The following is a 14,510-nucleotide window of genomic DNA, read 5'->3' as shown; positions in this document are numbered from 1 at the left end:
GGCACAAAGCTGAATGGTAACGTCCCTGGTTTGAAGGAGTAGATGCCTGGTGATGGCGGTCAAAAGCCAGTTGTCCAGATATGGAAACACCTGGAATCCTCAATGCCTCAGGTGAGCTGTCACTACAGCCATGCACTTGGTGAACACCCTGGGGGCTGTGGTGTGACCATAGGGCAGAGCACGAAACTGGTAATGACTGGCTCCCAGTCGGAAGCGTAGATGACTCCTCGATGCCCTGTTCATTTTTATGTGGTAGTAGGCGTCTTGGAGATCTGCTGAGCACATCCAATTGTCTTTCCCTAACAATGGGAGGATAGACTGCAGTGTCACCATCTGGAACTTGTCCTTCTTTACTGATTCGTTCAATCTGCTGAGGTCCAGAATGGGCCTCCAGTCCCCTGTACGTTTTGGCACTAAAATTAATTTGGAGTAAATTCTGAATCCTATTTGGTCTGCTGGGATGGTTTGGATGACTCTTTTTGACTACAACATGTTGACCTCCACAGTTGCCTGATCCCTGTGATTGGGTGGCACATCTGGGATCCTCCTGGGAACAAAAGGTGGAAGAGAAAACGGTATGACATAACCTCTGGTAATAATTCTTTGTACCCACTTGTCTTGAGTGACACCCAGCCAGGCTTCTGGATACAAAGAAATACAACCCCTGACCGGCCCCAGAGAAGCACAGTCGGGCCCCACATCAGGAGTGCTGGTAAGGCCATCCCCGAAAGGAATCGCGACTGCCCTGGTTTTGCAGACCGCCCATGCCTCTAGGGCGACATCTACCATTTCCTCCTCCTCTGCCTCTGAAGGAGGAGTCACCCTGTGCATCCTGGGAAAACCTCCGGTACTTCTTGAGCCACATCTTACCGCCCCTCTGACCCTTAGGGTGTCGTCTAGAGGGAACAGTAAAACATACTCCCATGGCAGAGATTGTTTTTCCTTCTTGCTCGCACTGGGTGAGAGTGTCCTTTACCTTGGGTCCAAACAATGAGGAACCGAAGGGGGAGTTGGTAAAGGTAGACTTGAACAGTTCTGCAAAGTTACACAAACACATCCAGGAATGATGCCTTAGGGAAATTCCTGAACCCGCTGCTCTACTCGCTCCATCGACTGCATACAAAATAAGCCGCATGGAAGAGCTGATGATAGAGTTCAAGGTGGACAACTGGGCAGACACCTTGTCAGGGACTCCCTCAGTACATGTACCTTGTAGAAAATCTCCTAACTCTTTAAAGAGATCTCTCTGAAGCCTCGTGAAGTGAGTAAGGTAGATCAGTGATCTAAGGGTAAATGCTGTTGAAGAAAAGATATGCTTCCCATATCTGTCCATCGTTTGAGACTCCTTATTCGGTGGATGAACAGAAGAAGTCTCAGCTAGCTCCTTCTTAGTGGCCGCCACCACATCTATGGGTACACCTTTAGACAAAAGAATCTTTTTCTGGGGGGGGGCAGAAAGAAATGTATTCAGTCTCCTGGGGACTGGCTCCACGGCATCAAGAGTACCACACATCTTTCGACTAACTAGATCCATCAGTTCGTCGAAGGGTGGAGACACCCAAGAGGCTAAAGGTTGAGACCCAAAAGCCTTTAGGTACACTGACTCCTCATCAGAAGGGGTGACAGTGGGCCAGCCACACCTCTGTTTAAGGATTTCCAGGATGTCTACAAAGGAGATATCAGAGGACAACTTGGGGGGACCCTTCTTACTCCTCAAGGTTAGTGTCAGAGGTCAGAGACTCATCCTGGGAGTCTACATGCTTCCTCTTAAATGTTCTCTTCCATGGAGGCTCCTCAGAAGGATATTTCAGGGAGGTCTCAGAAGAGTGGGGGCCACCAGCCAGTGGCTTCTGAGGCTGAGGATATCTGCTGTCCACGGAGGGAGTAGGAGCTGAGACAGAAGTAGGTGCCTTAGGGAGAAGAGTGCCGGTACCTCTGGTAGGAGCTGACGATCGAGATAGCACACTCCTCATCATCTCGAATGTCGACCTCTCCAGCTCCGAAGACCTCGCCAACTCTGAGGAGGCTGAGGATGCTGTCGGCTCCGAGATAGACATAGGGTCCGAACTCACCCTCGCTGACGCCTCAAGAGGAAGACTCGGAAACTAAAAAGTTCAGATCCAAGCATCCCTGTCAGGGTCAACCAGGGAGCTTCAGCCCCTAGACACTACGGATGGCGCCGAAAGTGTCGGAGCAGAACTCGGCTCCGAAACAGCCACAGGGGGAGCTGGAGCTGAAGGTTCCACCAGTGGTACCAAACACTCCAGCTCCGAAAGACCAGCATGGCTCAGAGGAGGAATGATCAAAGGGGGCTGAATGGACTCAAGTGGCTCTGGAACTGACTGGGTCGGAGCCAACAGCAATTTAAGCAAAGCAGATGACTTCAACAGTCTCAGCACTACCCTCTCCGCATCTTCTTCTGATAAACTTCTGGAAGACTGAGTAGGAGAGCGGGATCTCTGAAGTATTGGAGACTTCAATATAGGGGAGACCCGTAGAGGATCCATAGACCGGATCGGATCCATGAAATGGTCTCAGTGGTTGGCTCCTAAACACTTGGAACCAACCCTGTAATCACAATAGTGCTCTCAACTGGCACCGAGCTCTGTGGAGCTGATGAGGCAGTGGACTTATCCGTTTTAGTGATTTTAAGAGGTGGCTCCGAGACACCAGCCGGTGCCGGGAAGGGCCTCTTAGAGGACTTTTCCTTTTCAGATCCCTGAGATCTAGAAAAAGAGGAAGAGCTAGCCAGATCTTCCTCAAAGGAAGGTTTAAGAAGACCTTTTAGGATGAGCTTATTTTTACGTTCTTGCAACACCCTAGCATTGAAAGAGTAACAAAATAAGCAGGTTTCCTGTAAGTGGATGGCCCCTAGACAGTATACGCAGTTACTGTGGCCATCCGTGATGGACATCTTCTGTGAGCATTTAATACATTTCTTAAAACCAGATGGCTTATGGTCCTTACTTTCTTTTGCCATTCTCACAGAGATGGGCACACACACACAGAAAGAAGAAAAGGGAGAAAACTAGGTCCTCTAATTTAAACGGGCCTAGCCCAGGCAAGAAGGGGGACAGAAAACAACTAGGTCTTCTAACTAAAACAGAGCTAGTTAAGATACAAAGGCAGGAAAGTCACACACTCAAGCAGGAATACAGTGACACTTTCAATATATTAAATAAGAAAACCAGCACACAGGATACCAATACAATCAAGCCAAACGGCCAATTTACCAAAAGATTGCACACAAAGGTGCAATTATAAAGGTAACTACACTAAACTACACTAACTATGCTAAACAAATATGATATAACAGATTAGACTAGAAAGTACAAAAATTCTGAATAAATTCAAAAAACTTAGCCAGAGACAAAGAGAAGCACAACCAAACTCGTCGACGTGGCAAACAAGATCTAGGGATTGTACTGTGCACCATGGGATACCTACCTAGCCACAAGCCAACTAGAAGACTTCCAGCTTGTAAATAGGCCGAGTCGGGGCCAAGGATCGGCTCAGATCCCATATGTAAGAATGAAGGTGAGATAGGACCACAGAGCATCAAATGTTTTGAAGGCGGTGTCCCCTCCCTCTCATATGCTACAAACTAAATACAGTAACCGACATAGAACACAGTTTTCCAATAAAACAACTGTTCACTCAATATCTGTGGCAACATAATCTTGGAAGTTACTATACTTGGGAGACGTCGTAGCAAAGCCTTCACAGTAGGGGAAAGAGGAATCTTTCTGCAAAAGCATGTTTTATTTGAAATGAAACTCAAAAGACATGATCACCCCTTCACAAACAAATAACTGCTCCTTATCTAGTAGAAACATTTGCTAAAATTAAATTACTTAAAAGTGGAAAAAATGCAAACAGCAAAAAACCCTGGTCTGGCAGGCAAACAATACTCGATTACTTTATGGATATTTACATTTTTTAACTGTGATTAACTAGATAAATGTATTCAAACAGCCAATAAATGATACATGTAACAGTTACAATGCATATTGATAACAATGGACTACAAAGTTTGGTGTCTTTATTAGTTGACAAAGATTCACTAGTAAGTCAGAAATATGACCCTTAAGCACACCACTATGTATATTATGGATAGCAGACGCAATGCTCAAAGTCACACAGCTGACCTTAAAACAAAGACAACAGAAATATATTCTGTGTAGTCTCTCAATAATTCTATAGTTGATGGCAGGAGGAAATCAAAATAGCATAGATTACCTACTGCTTAAAGTTTTTTCTTCTTATGTGGGGAAGGCCTGGCACAATGGTTACGGACTTTACCTTAAAGACGCAAGATACAGGGTTTGGTTCTGACCTCTAGTTATTGGTTACGCTTGTAACAGTCTGCAAATTGATAGCCTAGTATTCACCTATGAAGCCTATGAATGTATTTGATTCACAAAGCTATGCTTCAACACTGGTAAGACAAGAAGCTAGCAATCCCAGCTGCAGTACCATTTTCTTAAATCAATAAAATGTAGCATTTTAAAAGTCCACCCGTCACACCCCAAGTTTTATTTTGATAATTTACATTTCTTGTAATTTCTGATAACCAAGATTATCACATCTTGTTGAGCCCTGGCAGTTTCAGAGTAAACAGGCTCCTTCAAAGTGAAACACCCCAATTCACAGTGTCAGCTACAATGTAACATCAATGAGTTTTGCACCGAAACACTATCAGAGTAGCACTTTCCCAAGTAACTCAGTATTTCTAACACTAACAAAACAGATAAACTCTGCTTTTTCTTACCTCATTTTGTGACAGTGTAACAGAAGGAATGGAATCATTCTCCATTTTGTCGATAGAGCGTACAATTTCTTCTAAAGTTTTCTTATAAAGTTCGTCATTCACTACCTTGATCTGGAAAAGTTCACAAACATTTCAGTAAATTAACATCAGGTTTCCCAAAGGTTGTACAAAATATGAGTGAATAAGGCAGTGGTAGATTTAAAACTCATCATTTTTTAAGTATACAGTTACTCAAAGATCTTACAAGTTCATGTAACTTCCATTACTTATGTGGTAAACAGAGAAGCAGAAGATGCTAATGCCTACATAACATTATCTTCTGACAGGGATTCATTTTTTTAGTTGCTAATTGGGTAAGTGAACTGATCTTTCACAGAATCCTTTTCAATCAAAGCCCACCCTACAAGGGCAACAGTAAATGCAACACTACACATGAACAGTTTTCAGAGCAGTAAAACAAGCATCATATTTTGGAAGGTGGGAGAAAACACAGTAGCCAGAGAAAACCTATGAAGACACTGGGAGAACATACAAACTCCACTCACAGAGACCATGGAGCTGTTTAGAAAAAAAGTTTCAACCACCAAGTCACAGTGTTACGAGTACTGTTGTGCGGTCACTATTGACAGTCATTACTGGTAAATCTGTGCTAATGCTAATGTTGTTATCACTTGTTTACAAGTGTCACTGACTCAGCAATCATACATTTTGCATTACTCACAAAATGTCTGAAGAATACTGGGATTAATATCCATTTCCATACTAGATACTTATGGTTTTAATGTTTATACTGTACTCAAACAATTAGGTGAAGGTGGTGGACACACCTCTCAGCTACTACAACTGACAATGTGAAAATAAAAATAAAAAATAAAATAGCAAATGGGCAATATTAGATGCTTGGATACCAATCACAGGTCCTGATATTATTGGTCTTAACAGAAAATGTGTTAAAGGCTAAACTCTGTCTTTCTAGTTATAGAGTTTGGCTTTACAATATGTTGTTGTCAACAGGCTGGGTCAGGAGGGAGTAGGATAATGAGTATTATCACTTGTGAAGAATAGGTTTCTAGCTAAGGTAGTCAGGAAAAGCTTGTCAACAAGTGGTAGAGTCCAGATGATTAGTTGTGAAAAGGGTCCTCACCATACAAGACTTAATACATGAATGGTATACATGCTCACCACTATCTTCTCTGAACCTTCTATACTAAGCTTACAGCTATAGCATATATGGTGATTTGAATCTGAACTGGTGTAGGAGCGGGCATTACAAAGAAAGATATTCTTTAATAACCTCAAGCAAAAGCAAATAGTTAACAGCCCCTACAAGGCCAAACTAAATAACAGTACTGGCAAATGATGTGATACAATTTTAATTAAACGATATGTAGAAGAGTCCGTGGATTACTTATAGCTTTCAGTGAGTACTATCCAGTACTAGCTCAGTGTTCATTTATGCATAATAAGGCTCCCCAGATGTATGCCAAGGGAAAAAGTTTCCCAGAACAGAGAAAAACAGCACTCCAGCCTGAACAACAAATCAATGGCTGTGATGTTATGCTGGGAGCAACTGATAATGTAGTGGAAGCATTCTGGTCTTAAATGCTTGTTATTATTATGTTTCCTTGACACTTAACTAAGAGAAATAATGCATTTGGGAGCCTCCATCACCCACCACATGATTTCTGAAATCAATTACCATAGCAGATCAGAAATAATCTCAATAGCTTATTTTAAATAAAACAAAAAATATCTGGCACATTTAGTGCCTGTTTATAAATGTCAGTGTCTTACATGGCTAATCATCTGACTAAATGTCTGGTATATGGCTTGGAGTGCACACTGAAATTCTTTGGACTGTAAATGAAAACATCAGAAATGAAGAACTTTTAAGTTCAAACTGGGAGAGATACACAAGTCTCAAACTGTAGTGTCTCAGCATATTCCCCCTATTCTGAACTACAATATACTCAAGAGTTAGTATACAGAAGCAGCAAAGGTGCATAGTCCGCCATGTTAGGGGTGCAGAGAGCTCTTTATCACAGCCCCAAGTTGAAGCCAGACCAAAGCCACAGGGAAAAATACTCAATGAGTATATGACTGTCTAGCCATTCTGCAATTAAGTGTAGTGTAGTGTTAAAATGGCACCCTGACCTATGCAGTAATCCTTGACTTGTGAAGACTCATGTCAGTGCCAACTGTTTGCCTTTGCAGAAGGAGAGTGGACTTATGGAAGAAAGATCTCAGGATGCAGGTGCCACCCAGCTCTCCACTGACTGGTTGGAGACTACAGAGATTAAGCTTGGTCATCCATAGCACCTACTGAATCATTTATCTACAAACAGGCACTTGGACTATCCTGTCCTATTTGGTAGAGATCCAACAGATATTCTCCAGCCAGAGTCTGTAGCTTAACAGCTAGTAGATGTCAAAGAAATGTTTAATATCTGTTTGGAGACAGAAATTTAAGTTATGTACTCACCATAAGTATGCACCTGTGTTGTTCATTTTCATTCTTCCTTTCATTCAACATAGGTTCATAGGTTCATACTAGGCTATCTGCCCTAGGGCATTTATAAGCCTAGCCAGAATGTGTCTGGCTTTCGCCACCCATTTTAAATTTATTTTGCTATGCCCTTTTTCGAGGTTAGTATACTGTGCCTCTGTCTAACAGTGACACAGAAGTGATACCCGATCTCCCATCCACTCATCAAGATTCCTCTTGAAGAGAGTCAATGAGGGACTCTGCCTAACCTGGACTGGGATTTTATTCCAGTGTGAAGGGAGCCTCTGGGTTATGAATCTGTCCCTCCAGCATGTCCCATTTATTTCAGTACTGAGGTTCAAGTCTCGCTCGATGGGATTTGGATTTTCTGAGGTGCAGCATGTCCATTAATTCCGGGTTGGACATGGCTTTATATGTCAGGCACAGATCGCCTCTGAACAGGTGGTATGCCACTGAGTAGCGCTGGAGTTTCTTTAACCGGGCAGCATATGGCATCTGTTTGAGCCCTTTGATCCTCTTGGTGAGGTACTTTTGGGGTCTTTCCAGTTGCTGCAGGTGTCTGGTAAGGTACATCCCAAAAGGGGCATTGTACTCAATTATGGGCCTGATGAGGGATGAGTAAAAAGGCACGATGACCTCCCCTGATCTAGATGTGAATCCCTTCATGATTGGGTGGGCTATATAAAATGTTTTTCTAACCACTTTGGCCACGTGGTTGTCAAATGAGAGATTGCTATCAACTTGGGTCCCCAGGTCCCTAATTACTTTTTCTCTACTTAATGGATTACCACCTATGTGGTAATTTGTGGGCACTTTGTTTTTGCCAAAGGGGGTGACTATACACTTTTTGGCATTTAGCTTGAGGCCATGGCTCTGGCACCAGTTGTCTGTTTCTATGAGGCCCTTTTGGAGGATGCTTGTGTCGGCTGGAGAGTCGATTATGGCGCCCAGTTTGCAGTCATCTGCGAACTTGGTCAGCCACAGTCCTTCCGTGTTGGCCTGTACCTCTGAGAAATATTGTGGGTACCGTCGTATCCAACCTCGGAGCTGACTCAGCTGCATACACTAGACTTTTGGATCCAACTCTTGAGCTCCTCCCTCTACTCATAATGCCCCAGTCAGCTACCAATACCTCAGATTAAAGTGCTGCCTTACAGAACCTAATATAGAGCCAGAAGATGGAAAGAACGGCAAAGCCGGGGCTCAAACCTGGGACAAAAGGTTCCATAATATCCACAAGGTCACTTCAGAACATGAAAAGAAGGGAGAAAGGAAAACTGACAACACAGATGCATAATTATGGTGACTACATAACTTTAACACCTGATGTTGTCCTTTGCATAAGTTCCTCAGTGTGTGGGACAGTGTCCCCAGCTACATGAATCTTTGGTGGTCCTCATAGAAGAATATTCCAGAGAGCTGCCAAACCAAAAGCAGCTCTGCTTCTGGAGGTCAAATCTGTTTTTTAACGGACAATAAAGGTAAGAGCATTAGACCAATTAGGTGCTGCATAAATGTCATGAATGGAAGTTCTAAACAAAAGGTGGAAGTGCCATGGATCTAATAGAATGTGCTTTAGGTGGCTTTGATAGGGGAAAGGCCTTGCTGAGCATATACAAAACATATGCAACTGGTAATCCATTTGGCCAGAGTAACTTTAGAAACTGATGATCCCAGTCTGTTCAATGAGAAAGAATCAAACAGCTGTTCTAATTTCCTGAAACCTTTTGTTCTGTGGAGATGAAAATGTAATTGTCTATATACATCTAAAAGATGTAGCACGTACTCCTCCTTATTTGAAAAATTATGGAAGAAGGCAAGTACATGAATTGTTTGATTAATATTCGATTCAGAAGCTACCTTTGGTAAGAAGGATGGACTGGTTCTAAAAGTAACTTTGTCTTTGTGAAAAACGATGTAAGGGGATTTGGAAGATAAAGCCTGGAGTTCAGAAACAGATGCTAAAAATTCTAAAAGTGAGGACACAGGAACAGTGAAATAGTCAATTTCCTTATGAAGAGCCCATATTGAAAATCTTTTCCATTTACTCATGTAGATCTTCCTTGCAAAACCGTTCTGGGAAGACGTGAAAATAAAAATAAAAAATAAAATAGCAAATGGGCATTATTAGATGCTTGGATAGAAATCACAGGTCCTGGGGAGGAAAGCCTGGGTTGTCTAGCTATCAATGGAATTGGAGAAACCATGCAGTCAGTTTGAGGCCTGAAATATTGACAGAAGGTCTGGACTCAGGTTCAGTATCCATGCAGGATACTGAAGATGAGACCAAAGGAAGATGAACCACACTTGGTGAGGCCAAAAGGGGACAATGAGGATAACTGTGCTCTACAACCAATGTACTTTCTGTAAGAATTTTGGAATCAGAAGTAGCGGGGGTTAAACATACAGGAGACTGGAGGGCCAAATGTGGACTAGAGCATCTCTTGGTGACTCCTCTTGAGGGGGGATTAGGGCAAAAAATCTGCTGCATTTGTTGTTGTGGAGAGATACAAAGAGATCACAGCAAGTTTGGCCCCAAAGATGGAAAATCCTCTCCAACATTGATTTATTGAGAGACCACTTATGAGGTATCAGGCTAAACCTGCCGAGTCTGTCTGCTAGTTCATTGGAATGTGCAGTGCCATAAAACTGTGGGTGGAGAAGACCACCCAATGCCATGTTCTCACTGGCTCTCGACAAAGGGGATAAGATCGGGCCCCCCACCCCCGTTTGTTGATGTACCAGACCACAGACATGTTGCCAGTTTGTATCACAACAGTTCCTAGAGGAAGAACATCTTGAAAGGCCTACAATGCCAGTAGGACCAATGTCATCTCTAGATCACTGCTATGCGAATTGGTGTCTGTGGGGGATTACATACCATGGACCATATGTCCCAAGAAATACCCCCACCCCAATTGGAAAGTGTGTGTGGTTACAGTGGTTACTGGAGGAGACAGAATAAAGGGATGGCCTAAGTAAACATCATCCAATTGAATTTACTGACTAAGATGATCCTTACATACTTGAGTGAGTTTGACTGGAGAGGACAGAGGATGATGCTGAACAGACCAATGAACAGCTAGAGTCCATTGGAGAACACATATATAGAAATGGGCCACAGAAAATAAGGTTATGGCCACTGCCATTGAACCTTGAGCCTGAAGGACAAGTCTGGCTGGAGGAGAAGGGTGAACAAGAATTTGCTGTACCTGAAACCTGATTGTGTCTATACTATGTATATGAAGGGGATGCTATCTGACTTACTGTGTTCAACTGTGCACCTATGAACTCCAGGCTCTGTACAGGTTGTAGATGAGATCTGGAGGTGTTGACTGAAATGCCTAGTCTTTGGCAAAGTTGGAACAAATAGTCGCTGACCTGCTCTAAGAGATGCCTAGATGGGGTGGTGAGGAGCCAGTCATCTAGATATGTAAACACTCTGAATTCCGACACCAAATGGCAAGGCTCTGAACTGATAGTAATTGGCTCCCAGTTGAAAGCACAAAAATCTTCAGTACTGTCTGCCTATCTTGATGTGATAGTATGCACAACGAAGACTGATTGAGCACATCTAATCATTCTTGCATTAAAAGGGCAGAATGGACTGAACCATGACCATTCTTAACTTTGACTTCTTCACAAACTGGTTCGGTAGCGTTGATCCAAAATTGGTCACAGGCCTCCTGTCTTCTTTGGCACTAAAACGAGCCATTAATAAGTCCCAAATCCTCTTTGGTCAGGTGGGACCTCCTAGATGATTCTCTTGTCTAGTAGCTTTTGAATCCCTTGTGCTGTAGCTACTCTCTGATTGGGTGGGATGTAAGGAAGCTTTCTTCTTTTGTTTGGAGGTATTTGTAAAAATGGTATGAAATAACCTCTGGATATTATTTTTAGCAACCAAGAATCTTTTTATTATAGAAACCCAGGATTCAGGGTGCAAAGACAAGCCCCCTCCGACTGCCTTCAGAAGTGAGCAGTTGGTCAAACCTTCATGACAACTGAAAAGGTTTATCTGAAAAAGAATCTCAGAAACCCTAGTTTTGTGGGCCTCCTCTGCCACGAGGATGGCATCTTCCATTTGAACTCCCCCCTGCCTCTGGAGGTGTTGTCCTCACGTGAATCCTGGAAAGGTCCCTTGGACTTCCAGAACCATATTTTCTTGCCTACTCTTTGATAATGGGAAAAGAATCACTGAGGGGTAGAAAAGCTTATCCCTACAGCAATCAGGGGCTTTCCATCCTGTCCACTCCAGGAAAGCATTTCTTTTACAGTACGGCCAAACAAAGACATTCCATAAAAAGGGAGCCTTGATGAAAAAAGACTTGAAAGGCTTTATAATGTCACATACCCACATCTAGGCATGTCTCTTAACAACTATGCCTAAAACAGCAACCAGTGAGATACCCTCTGCAGCATGGGATATTAACCTCATGGCCACATTAAAAATGGATAATAGAGTTGCCAGCTGTGAAGACGACATTTTGTAGTCCCCCACAAGCATGGACTCAGAGGAATTTAGAGAGTTCCTTGGTCAAATCCTACTGCAGCCTTGCAAAGTGTGCTAAGTAACTCATGGACCTCAAGGCAAAGGTTGTTAAAGCAAATACCAACAATTGGCTAAGCTTCTGGTGTCATTCTACGGGGATCCAATATCTGTCTGCCTGGGATGACATGGTCGACAGACCACTGCTTTGCCAGAGATGGCCTGCACCTGTTACCCCTGGGATTCCGGATACTGGCAAAGGCTCTTGCCACCCCTATAGTGCCTTTTTTAAGGTTCAAATGACAAATTCTCCACCATACAGAAACAGGCAAGCAAAAACTGAGGGTAATGCTACTCAATGCTAGAAGTCTAAATCTCAAAATGCACTCGCTCGAGGCACTCCTTAAAATGGAGAACATCGATGTCTGTGCAGTGACTGAGACCTGGTTCATGGCTCCAGAGAGCACCCCTGCATTACCAAGCTATAACTCATACCACACTTTTCAGCCATCTACCTGGACGGGAACACCAAAGGCAGAGGTGTGTCCATATTCATTAAGGATATCCACACCTCCAGGCTAGCTGTTCAGCATAATGCAGCCGAGGTTATCCAAGTGCAACTAATTCTGGGCAAAAATGCAATTCAAATTGTAGCTTGCTACAGATCCCCCACCATGCCCCAGGATTCCCACTCCTCTTTTCTTGATATACTGTAAAATATTAGGGTTCAACCAAACACCCTAATATTGGGTGATTTCAACTACCCCACCATTAACTGGGAAAACTACTCATGTACCAACTCCTTTGCTCAGCACTTTCTGGAATTAATAAATTCCAATGCCCTGGATCAACTTATCTACACCCCCACCAGGGGCAACAGTATCCTAGACCTAGTCATCACCAACATGAGTGACCGGTGTTCCACACCTGAAGTCAACTCCTTGTTGGTCAGATCTTACCATAAGCTAATCACCCTAGATATCCACATCCTGCCCCCACCCCTCATTAAAGAAACCACGGAAAAAAAATTCTCCAAAGCCAGCTTCGTGCTTCTTAAGACAGAAGTGGCAAACTTCATGAAGATGGACAATGCAGTTATGACTGCTGAATCCTACACAAATGCACTCGATAAGCACTTACATAAGTGCATGGATCGTGCTATCCCAAACAGAGCCAAGACGCTATGCTCCAAAAAAAGGAAGCCAATCTGGTGGTCCCCTGCCATAAACAATCTCTACAACAGAAGGAAGAAATTGTTGCAAAAGAGAGTAAAATCCCATGAGTGGAGGAGCTCCCTGGTCAGCCTCAGCAAGAATCTGAGATCCCTTATAAGATCCTCCAAAGCTAGCTATGAAAACAAGATTACCACTGATTCTAGGGACAACCACAAAGCATTCTATAGCTATGTCAAGAATCTCAATGGCAACACCCAGATCTGCTCTGAGTTACAGCACAATGGCACAAAAATGACAGAACCAAATGATATTGCTAACATCCTGGCAGATAAGTTTAATGCTAACTTTACCCCCTCTCACCCCCTAAAGAGCCCCATATCTATACAGGAAGAATGCAGAGTCCCTGTAATCACAACTTCACAGGTAAAAGCAGCACTCTCTAAAGCCAAAAACACAGCATCCATAGGACCGGACAACATCCCAGGCTGCGATTTACATGAACTTCAGAACGAACGGGCTTCCCACCTAAGCACCATGTTCAATCATAGCCTCACGTCAGGCTGTGCCACCTGAATGGTGCACAGCAACAGTTATCCCACTCCACAAAGGGGGGGCTACCACTGATCCTGGGAACTATTGCCCTATTAACCTGATGAGCCTGGTCTGCAAGGCCATGGAACGTATCATCATGGAATTCATAAACAAAGATATTGGTAACCTCCAAACTCTGGACCCCACCCAGTTCGGGTTTGTGAAAGGCAAATCTTGCCTCCTGAACCTGGTCAACTTCTTTGAGGCAGTCATCAAAGCCGTAGACGAGGGTAAGGTGGTTCACACAGCTTATCTTGACCTCACCAAGGATTTTGACACCATCCCCCATTCTGGAATTATAGCTAAACTCACTAAACTAAGTATAAATCCCTATGTCACAAGATGGGTTGCCAACTGGCTCACTGACAGAACCCACACTGTAAAAGTTGCAGTCTCCAAATATGACTTCAAACCAGTAACAAGTGGAGTACCACAGGGTTCAGTCCCGGGACCTCTCCTGTTTGGTATCTACTTCTCTGAAGTGCAGGCTAATAAAGAAGGCCTCTGGCTAATGAAGTTCGCAGATGACTGCAAACTAGGAGCTATAGTCAAGTCCCCAAATAATGTGGACATCCTACAGAAGGGCCTCACTGAGACAGATGTCTGGTGTCAGAACCATGGCCTCAAGCTCAATGCCAAAAAGTGCATTGTTATCCCCTTTGGAACTCTGTACTACCACATAGGCGGCAGTCTTCTTAACACCGAATATGTGATAAGAGAACTTGGGACCCAGGTGGACAGTAGTCTCTTCCTTTGATAATCACATTGCCACAGTAGTCAGGAAATCCTTCTACATGGCACACCTCATCACAAAAGGGTTCTCATCCAGGAAAAAAGAGGTCATTGTTCCCCTCTACTCGACACTCATTAGACCCATTATAAAGTACAACGCCCCTTTTGGAATGTACCTCACAAGACATTGCAAAAGCTGGAAAGGCCACAGAAGTACCTCACAAAGAGAGTTACTGGCCTCAAACAAAT

At 43.5% G+C, this 14,510-nt stretch overlaps 1 protein-coding gene across 4 annotated transcripts in view; it reads right to left on the bottom strand.

The window, feature by feature from the left end:
- The window catches only part of INPP5B (inositol polyphosphate-5-phosphatase B), a 2,334,801-nt gene that overhangs the window by 272,036 nt on the left and 2,048,255 nt on the right, over positions 1 to 14,510 (bottom strand). For all 4 annotated transcript variants that reach the window (XM_044083533.1, XM_044083543.1, XM_044083552.1 and 1 more), the window contains one exon: positions 4,772 to 4,882. In XM_044083533.1, the coding sequence (XP_043939468.1) occupies positions 4,772 to 4,882 (111 nt within the window). The remainder of the gene's footprint in view (positions 1 to 4,771; positions 4,883 to 14,510) is intronic.

This window comes from Protopterus annectens, chromosome 1.part1, assembly GCF_019279795.1.
Source record: "Protopterus annectens isolate FY-2018-M chromosome 1.part1, PAN1.0, whole genome shotgun sequence".
NCBI lineage: Eukaryota > Metazoa > Chordata > Ceratodontiformes > Protopteridae > Protopterus > Protopterus annectens.
This window is presented reverse-complemented; position numbering and strand designations above follow the sequence as displayed.